Raw genomic sequence first — 10,002 nt, 5'->3', positions numbered from 1 at the left:
ATTATTTAGAAATTATTTATTTGCAAAATAAGAAACCAAAGAAATTTTTAAATTAATTTCATATTTTTTAAATTAATTACTTTATTTATTCTTATAACTATAGTTTCTTTATAATAATAAAATTTGTTAATTATAACCAATCATAATAAAATTAATCATAAAGTTGAGTTTTGTTTATTTTTTTATTTTGGAAAGTTTTAATGTTTGCTGATTTAAAGATAATAAAGTATTATTACAATTGGTTTTCATCAGATAGCAGGAATGGCACTAAACGGAATCCTGAAGAAAGGTGAACGCGAGGAAGAAGAGCGGCGTTTCGATGAATTAGATGATGAAAAATTCAAGATGATCATGAAACTACTCTACAAAGTGAATGATAAGGTCGATTTGTTCGCCAAGTATGATGTGGATGAGTTGTTCGAGTGTCGAATCCTCAGTGTTGACGCAAATTATCGCGGTAAAGGTTTGGCCAGTGTTCTTATGGATGATAGTGAGAAAGTCGCCAAAAATGCCGGGTTTAAGGTAGATTAAACTGGATTTTAATTTATTTGTAATATATTTATATTTTAATTTATTTTTTATATCTATAATTATATATACATTTAAATTTGTCTTTTTTCATTTTATCTCATAAAATCGAAATTAATTTACTTTTTAATGTTTTATTTCAATTTATTTATACGAATTTATTTATCTATTTATATACGAAATGTTTCTAATAAGAATTACTTCTTTCTTTTTTGTAGATAAATAAAATAAATATAATATGTAAAAATTTTATGACATAAATTCGAAAAAAATGTCTTTATCAATTAAGTGACAATATACATATATATATTTACATAACAAATTACATATATATATATATATATATATATTTATTTATTTATTTATTTATAAAGTTATTTTATCGATTTTATGTGTTATAAAGAGATTCCGCATTTTTTTTTTATTTCATTAATTTAAGATTATTGCGTTGGCGTGATCACTGATTTGCATACACAGCACACACTTTCCTTTTGTTTCAGCATGCTTTTCTTCTTAATATGCATGGGATAATTTTTGTTTACTTCTTCACAAGGTATAATTACAATCTATTGCTCGCGCTTATTTTTCTTAAAAGATATTTTTTGCACTTTCATATGTACATTCTCTTGCACAATAAAGAATCAGATTAATATGCTATAAATAAATTAATATGAATTAATAAATAATATGAATAAATGATACAGTAGATAATATATATCAATATAAATGAATATTATACGTATTAATTTATCAATAATTATTTTTATTTTTAATTTTCAAAATTTAGTAGTCAAATTATTCATTAATTTATTGAATGATGTCAGTTCAAGAAGTATCTTAACTATTTAATTCTAGGAAAGTAACTGATATGTAGATAATATCTACCATAAAATCGATTAACGATAATGTTAATTATTATTTCTGTTTCTTATCTCTCAATATTTACAAGTTAAAAAAATGAAAAGTAAATGGATTTATTCATCAGATTGTTTATCTATATTATTAAGCTGATTACAAGGAAAAAAGGCTTATCATAAAAATCAAATAAAATTGATAACGAGATACACAGTTCTTAAAATTATTTTTATCTATCAAAGGGACTTCTTATTTCACTTCACTTATTTTAAGAACTTTTCCAAAAAAACCTTCAATGAGATCTTTTAATTTTATTCAAAATAAAATTTAATAAAAGAAGAATGAAAAACAAATCTGATATAGCATATCACTACAGGTGTGTAAGGCCGATGCAACCAGTGCATTCTCATTAAAAGTCTATCTGAAGCACGGCTACCAGGTGGAAGCAGAAATCTCGTACACGGAATTGGACAAGTCTATCAGACCGGCGCCGCCCCATCAGGCGTTAAAATTAATGGTGAAGTTATTAGATTGAAGATAAAATGAGAAAGTCTGCTTGCTTGGAGAGCTTATAATTAAATTAAATCGTCAACACGAAACCGTAAAGCGTAAAGTAGATAAAAGATATATGTATCATCGTCGTGTCGTGACAATAACAGCACTTAATGTATATCTTGATGTCATGAATGACGTGACATCTTCTCATAGAATATTTATCTAAAAACAAAAGAAAAAAGTGTGTATTATGCGTTTCACGTAATATGTGTCGAAACGTATCCGAATGATATCCGGTATTACTGCCCCTGTGTGTTCTGAAGAAGAAATGTTCGTTGTTAAGAGAAGACAAAGAACAATTATTTAATGAAATTGAATAATTTAACACAGCGAATGGGCGAATCAGGTATAAAGTCGATCAAATGCTTAGACGTCCATTTAGACATTTGATAGACGTCTCATATTCGGATCTTTTATTTCTGCACGGAAGTCAACACGACTCTAAAAGTCAAATCTATTATAGCAAAAAAAGATATAATACAAAATGTAAAATCGTATATATCATTCAATTCTTATATACATTAAAAATCATAAAAATTTAAAACAAACATAAATACCAATGATCAAATTGAATGATAAAATATATATGTATAAGAATCTTCTTTCTAAAAATCCCGTTATATTACAACAATTTTGGAACAAGTAAAATTTTGGAACACTTTCTAAGAAAACTAACACTTTAATATTATCATTTCTATTATTAGTAATATTATATTTTTGATCCTATACATATATATATTTTTCATAATTAATTTTAAAAAAGAATGGAATATCTATATATGCATGTATGTAACAGTAATTCAGAGAAGATATCTGAAAAGGAAAGCATGAATTACAATAAAATATTGATCTGATCAATTTCTAATAGAAAAAAAAACAAAAAGAAAGTCATAAAATATCAAAGTACCAAATACTATTAAATGTCTTTACATTTCGTGATTCGCTGAAGTCACCGTGAAACATAGTCATGAGGTGAACGTCCAATTATATCTTTTTTTCCCTCCTCCTTCTTTCTCATATCAGCGAAATGCGATGATGTATAAGATCTTTTTCTAACTTATATATATATATATATTTGTTATGTTCTATCGAAAGCGGCAACTTTTCGGTCGTAATACGGAGATGTTGCTCTAGATATAACGGGTCCACATAAATTTAAAAAAAAATTATTCGAGAAAAAAATAGAAGATATTTTTGTCGATGAAACGTGTTACGAAAGAGTATTTATAAAGTATACACGAATTATTTTGTAAGAACATCCGTAAAATGCGAATTATAAAGCGATTTATAATAATTTGTATTACGTGATGTATCCTTTAAAAATAATAAAATTTCGATTTCTTAGCAATTGAAAGGACGTAAAATTATGGCGTGTCTAAAGTTTGAATCTGATTTTAAGTTAGAATTAAATGATTAAAACTAGAATAAAATCCATTTAGATAAGTAATTAAGTTATTTAAATTGCGTTTTTTGTTGTACTTATAAATAATGTGATAATAAAATGTAATGGTGCAGGGATAATCAACTTTATATTATTAAATGCATACTTTATTTTTTATAACTTACAACTTTCTAAAAATTATGCATATCTAATTATACTTAGTCATTAAATATAGTTAAAAGTTTGTTTGTTGTCTGAAATGTTTCTGTAAATTGTTTTGTTTGACTTGCAGCTGCATTAAGTACTTGGCTTGGACTCGCTGGAAGCTTTGAATGTCTCGTGCTGTAATTCGAGCGACTTCAAGTTTTTTTTCTTCAGACCCAAATGATATTTGTTTATGTATCCGCTTGCGTCGGCAATAATCTGAATCTTTTATCATCGCTGTGATTCCCACAGGTACATTCTGTTTATAATAAAGCGCCAAATCACGGTGGACAATTGACTTGCCAGATGGTAGCTTCATCATATAACCCTCGTCGTCTAAAACCTCTAAATCCGATACTTCTTCATCTGGATCGGCATTTTCGGCATCTGGATAGCTAAATAAGTAATTATAAAAAGATGAATACTCGTACATCGTCTCTCCTTCAAACAACATTTTACAATGGCCCTTGTCAATCATATGCATTCTTACTGCTTGTGCGCTTCGCATTTTTCTTCCTGTAAAAATATATAAATTTTTATTTGATTAAATTTTTTTATAATTGTGATTCTTTTTGTTCAATTCCAATTTTTAATCCTTTTATTTCAATCAAATATAAATAATGGAGAAAATAATTAACAAGAAAAAGATTTATTTACCTGAATCATTGCACCAAATACACTTAAATTCAACACATATCTTATATTCCAAATATTTTAACAGGCCACCTAGATCCACGCAGTATTCAAGATCAGGTACGAAAAACGAATGTTTCTTCTCCATGTGTATCATAATGCACTCTATAGATTTATTATGATAATCGCAGAATAAACAATTATCATAAATAATTTGATACTTCAAATCTTCAAACCACTCGTCCGAATCCAAGGATTCTACATCTGAATCTGTTTCAATGTCATCCGTATTCTTATTGGATGAATCTTGTATGCTTGACGACTTTTTACTATAAGCTACAGTTGTATTTTCTTTTTGCTCCGATTTCTTTTTATGAGTTTTCGAGGCCAAGTGATTCTCGTACTGTTTCTGATTATTGAACTTCTTTCGACAGACTTCACAAATCTGTTTGTTCTTAATCTGGTTTGCATTATTTTCATGATACATCGCTTCTTTCTTCTCAAAGTCTTCAAGAGTGATCGAAGGTAATCCATTTACTATTGTACTCATATTATATCTATGCCATTCAGTACGATAATGATGTTTAAATATTGCCAAATCTGCAAACTTTACTTTACACGTCCAACAAGTAAAATGTTCTTGACACAGATTCTCCATTGTATGTATTATATCTTTTTCTTCTTTTTAAATAACTCCAATTAATCTTTTATGAAATTTCTGCTATATAAAAAGAAAGAATAATTATTAGTACAGTTTAACAATAAAAAAAAGTTATATAATTGCAATTTAGCTTCTTTCAAATAAAATAAACAATTTTATTTCTTTTAACGAACATGTTTTGCTAAAAGCTACAGAGAACTCAATACAAAATTTATATTTATATATGTATTTTTCGTATTTAAAAAGTCTATTGTGTTAGCTTAATCAAAATCATAAAAAAAGCCCGTAATAACAAACAAAGCGTTATATATGCAAAAATAGCTTAATAACCTTGGTGAAAATTTTTCTCAGAATTTTTCATATAATTTTTTAGAATTTCTATATAATTTTTCAGAATTTTTCTATAATTTTATAACTTTTTCACATTTTTTATACAATTTTTTATACAAATTGGAATTTCTCAGAAAATTTATATCTTTTCTCAAAATTTTTCAATATATTAATTATAAAATATCGTAAGATTTTTAAGATTTTTTGTAAGTATAATTTCTGATGAAATGTTACAAATCTAAAAAATTTTAAAATACTTTTTAAAAATTATGGGATGAGAAATTTCAGAATATTTCAGAATTCACTTGTATGAGAAGTTCTAAGAGAATATGTAAACTTTCCGAGTATTTCTGAAAAATGTTCCAATTCGTACAAAAATTATTCGAGAAAAATTTTCACCAGGGAAATCCTTTATTAAAATAACAGTGCTACATATCGTACCACATGGTGTTTTAAAGGCTAGGTGAATTATCGCTTAAAAAAATAGTGTGATGCTGTATTGTGATTTATCAATTATGTGACAATTTTTCACTTACGTGATGTTTTGAGAAAAAATTGATGAAAAAAGTTACGTAACTGTAATTCCGTTCTCATGTAAAATAAAAAAGTTTATCTCTTGCTGCAACCACAGATTTCTATATAGTACATACCAATCAGAGTAACTAGCATAGATATAGACAATACTGTTCTGAAGCAGAGAATGCAGAGATACCAGAGATGCACATTTGGTCTCTGACACAGAGAATGATCGAGAATGATCGAGAATCTATCCCTCTATTTTTGCTTCGCTAATTGATGTTGCGCGCGAAAATTTCTATAATAGTAACCTAAAGGGATTCTGTATAATAAAAGGAACACGGAACAGAAAACAGAGAATAAGAATTTCAACCTATCAGAAACTGTATATTCTACAATGCATTTCTGATAGGTTGAAATTCTTATTCTCTTTTCTCTTATTCCTTTTATTGTGCAGAGCTCCTAAAACGTAAATTTAAGCCGATGAGCCAATCAGGATACTGCTGTTCCAAAACTTCCTCTCCGTGGAAGATTTTACTCTATAAGCTATAATATACGTTATGTGTACTATATATTTCGAGTAAAATTTTCTTCAGAGAGCAAGTTTTGAAACATAGATCTACGTATTCTAAGGAGCCGATTCTGTAACTCTTAATGATAGTCGTTGATGTCATTACGCAGCTTTTTTACTCTATATAATACCTGCGCAACAACATCAATGACTGTTGTTAAGAATTATAGAATCGGCCCTTAACGAATAGAAATGGCAGAAAACTTATAAACATAAGGCAAGTTTTAACCAATTGGAATTCACCTTATTGCAAGGTGATGGATAAGTTTATTGTTATTTCTACAGGGTGTCTGGAAATCGCCAAATATTTCATGAGCAGCCTGTCCATGAAATATTTGGCGATTATTTCCAGACACCCTGTATTTCCGTTAGGTTGTAAATCTAAAATAGTATCCTGATTGGCTTATAGGCTCAAGTTTACGCTTTAAGGTTAAGGCACACCCTTCCATAAAGCCGGTTCTACATTAGTTGCAAGCTGATCGCAAGTTTATTGCGACAGCCAATGAAGTGTTGATTTCAAAATGCAAGCTTCAGATTGGCTGTCGCAATAATAATATAACATAATATAATAAACTTGCGATCAACTTGCAACTAATGTAGAACCAGCTTAACAGTAACTATAAGACATAAGAATGAGTCAATCACATTCGAGAATTCTTTTGAACTTTTAATAAAAATAGCAGTAAACTTATCCATAAGACAAGTTTCAACCAATTAAAAGTTACCTTATTACGAAGTTAAGTTATTGGATAAGTTTATTGCTATTTCTATTTCCATTAGAATACGTAAATCTGAAGCAGTATCCTGATTGACTTATTGGCTTAAGTATCTTAAAATGCATTCACAAGTAAATTCATTCAAGCAGCAATCAATCAACTGAGCGATAAGCGGGGAGCACAGACTTTTACATAATGCTTAAAACATGAACCATAAGAAAATCAACCAATTCTTTGTTTCACGGAAAGAAAGGAAATAAATAAAAAAATAAAAAAAATTTAATTGGTTCATTATGCATTATATGTTATACAAAAGTCTGTGCTCCCCGCTATACGGGCAATGATATAAAATTATTTTTTTAAGCCACTATAAAAATTGTTCAGCTGATTGGTTGTTGCTTCCGCTACTTGACGCTTACATGTGAATACACTTTTACAGTCATTGCTGCAGAATTTTGTGCGGCAGCTCTTAGAACACACAAACTTTTGCATAACGCATAACGCACAGTGCATAAGCGAATCAACTAATCAGAATCTTTCCTTTTCTCCTATTCTATGGAAAATAAGAATTTCGATTAATTGATTTTCTATGCATTATGCATTAAGAGTCTGTGGCCATTAATTGATAGAGCAAAAATAGAGGGGCAATTTCTCGATATTGCTTGCTCTGGACCTCTATTCTCGAAAAGTATCGCGTATGAAAAACTAGGGAAATACTATAGTATGCGTTACATATACTATAGCATTTCCCTAGTTTTCGGACACTATCAGGGTGTAGTCTCATGGAATGTATTGCGCGTATCGCGAATTAGCGGATCACCAATCACAGAATCATTCTCTTAGATCTAGAGATCGATTCTGTATCTTGAAACGAGGAAAATTACAAAAATGAGCGAACTTATTAGAATACTGATAATTTCATTGATCCAACACCTAGTAAATTTATTCGCTTTTATAATTTTCACCTTGTTTGAAGAAACAGAATCGATCCTCTGGATATCAATCATTTTGTCCCTGGGAAGGAAAGCGAAAATTTTCTCTATTAATTTCAATGATAAAAATTTTTACTTTTCACTTTTCATCCTAGAGATAAAGTTTCACGATTGATCCTGTTTGCAAATTTTGCAAGTAGATATTTACTCGATATTTTCGATACTCGAACGCAAATGGTACATCAATTTTACAAGACCCGAGTCAATTTTCGAATGGCGGTTAATAATATTTCTGGTAGGATTTCCGAATAAGATCCAAGGATAATTAAAGAACAATGATGTTACCGACAATTAATAAAAATTTATAATTATATTAACATAAATACTTCGATAATACATTAAATTCGTGATTTTTTTATTACATAAATGCTGTATAAATAAGTATGCATACTTTCAATGCTATAATATCTTACCTATATATTGAAAAATTACAATTTTTTTCTCTGCAGTTATTGTCTTTATTTAATCAAACTCGGATGATAACATTGAATCACAATTTTAAATGAAAATCGAGTATTATTAAGTTTTTAATATACATAAACATGTGCATTCTACAAAACTAATGAATCATGAAATTATTACCGTATTATTAGTTTCTCACTTTTTAATCTTGAATTTTAACGCGACTTCCATATGCGCCGATCATCTTTAAGGGGGGCTCCGCACAAAAAAAGGAACAGGGAACAGAGAAGAATTTCAACCTATCACAAATCATGTATTGTGGAATACACAGTTTCTGATAAGTTGAAATTCTTACTCTCTATTCTCTGTTCTCTGTTCCTTTTATTGTGCGGAGCCCCTAATAGTACTTCGTCGATGCTATTACCCAAATGTTTAAATACTTTTCCTAAATTTCCCCAAACGATTCTCAAATTATATAAACATAAATAAATTAGAAATATTCAATTTGTCTGCTATCTTCAAGTCAGTGGTCTCCTTGAATAGCGTCTCCCCGAATGCAGCCATATTCGGCCAGTATAAACACTATAAACATTACGACATGAGATGATATCGAGGATATCGAAGGAAATAGATCGAGTAGTGGAGTTTGTGAAACGTCCAGAAACGCGAATTTTTCAGTTTTAAATTTTCATAGTTCATGGCGTGGCAATTATAGAGACAAGAAACGGATTAAATTTGGTAAATAATAATACTGACGTACTATGAGCACGACCCACTGATCAACATTGTGATTGATGCGACACTCGCCTGTGATCTGAGACGTATAGGTTAGCGTCTACCAATAAGAGGATTTACAATCGTTTAACATAATGTTTATTTATCTTGGAGTTCTATAAATAAAGAACAGACGTCACACACATACACAGCACACATACATATCGATACATATCACTCAACATATACACACATAACATTTCTGCAGGTGGCCGAGAGATAGCCTGGATCCACGAAATTCTTTTCTAAACCCATACATTTCATCCGAATACATTTCAAATGACAGTAAGTGAAAGAATACTTGACTAAAGAGCAAATAATTATTAATTATTAATATTTTTAATCTGATCATTTTTGTGAATTTTATACAATGCATGTTTATGCTCTTTGCTATACCATTTGATCTGGAAATATAATATTTGTTTTTTATTCTTGCACTAGACTGCATTAGAATTCTCTTTCTTGCTTTCGCCAAATATTAAACATATATTTATCTCACTTTAAATTCTAAAAGTGTACACTCAGCTACAAAAAAAAACAAACCCAAAATCTTATCAAGCAGAATTTACAATGATATTTTAAGACATAAAATTTAAGTTTTAAGTTTTAAGCCATAAGAAATTGACAAATAGCTAATTATTCTCTTTATATTCGACTGTTGGTCAATTTCTTATAGCTTAAAAGTTTAAAAAAAGTTTAAAACTTAAGTTTTATGCTTTATCTTATTGTAGACATTGCTTTATTGCATAATATACTTCATTGACTTTAATGACTTCAGTTCATTTTGGCATTTTGAGATGACAGTAATATACTGATTTTATAATTTATTTTAATAAATGTATATTGACTTCTAATATTACAAAGGATACTTCATATAAAAATGT

The 10,002-nt window shown here is 28.8% G+C and overlaps 2 protein-coding genes across 2 annotated transcripts in view; one reads left to right on the top strand and one right to left on the bottom strand.

The window, feature by feature from the left end:
- Positions 1-1,918, top strand: part of LOC105626387 (dopamine N-acetyltransferase-like) — a 4,849-nt gene extending 2,931 nt beyond the window's left edge. Inside the window, exons 2-3 of the mRNA XM_012207688.1 lie at positions 253-522; positions 1,760-1,918. Coding sequence (XP_012063078.1) covers positions 253-522; positions 1,760-1,918 — 429 coding nt within the window. The remainder of the gene's footprint in view (positions 1-252; positions 523-1,759) is intronic.
- A 1,546-nt stretch (positions 1,919-3,464) lies between these two features.
- LOC105626386 (zinc finger protein 622) lies at positions 3,465-5,707 on the bottom strand. The gene is made up of 3 exons (XM_012207687.1): positions 5,684-5,707; positions 4,181-4,877; positions 3,465-4,039 (listed from the first exon to the last, which is right to left on the bottom strand). Exons 2-3 carry the CDS (start codon positions 4,812-4,814, stop codon positions 3,555-3,557), a joined length of 1,119 nt encoding a protein of 372 aa, XP_012063077.1. The 5' UTR covers positions 4,815-4,877; positions 5,684-5,707; the 3' UTR covers positions 3,465-3,554.
- Between the last annotated feature and the right edge of the window lie 4,295 nt (positions 5,708-10,002).

This window comes from Atta cephalotes, assembly GCF_000143395.1.
Source record: "Atta cephalotes unplaced genomic scaffold scaffold00005, whole genome shotgun sequence".
NCBI lineage: Eukaryota > Metazoa > Arthropoda > Insecta > Hymenoptera > Formicidae > Atta > Atta cephalotes.
Note: the sequence above shows the minus strand (reverse complement) of the source record. Positions and strands in the feature narration are given on the sequence as shown.

What these genes read in the sequence shown, in the direction of transcription:
- LOC105626386 (XM_012207687.1), bottom strand. Translation starts at nt 4,814, where the DNA reads ATGGAGAATCTGTGTCAAGAACATTTTACTTGTTGGACGTGTAAAGTA. An exon ending in TATTTGGTGCAATGATTCAG is followed by an intron (nt 4,040 to 4,180) that starts GTAAATAAATCT and finishes ATATTTTTACAG; the next exon opens with GAAGAAAAATGCGAAGCGCA.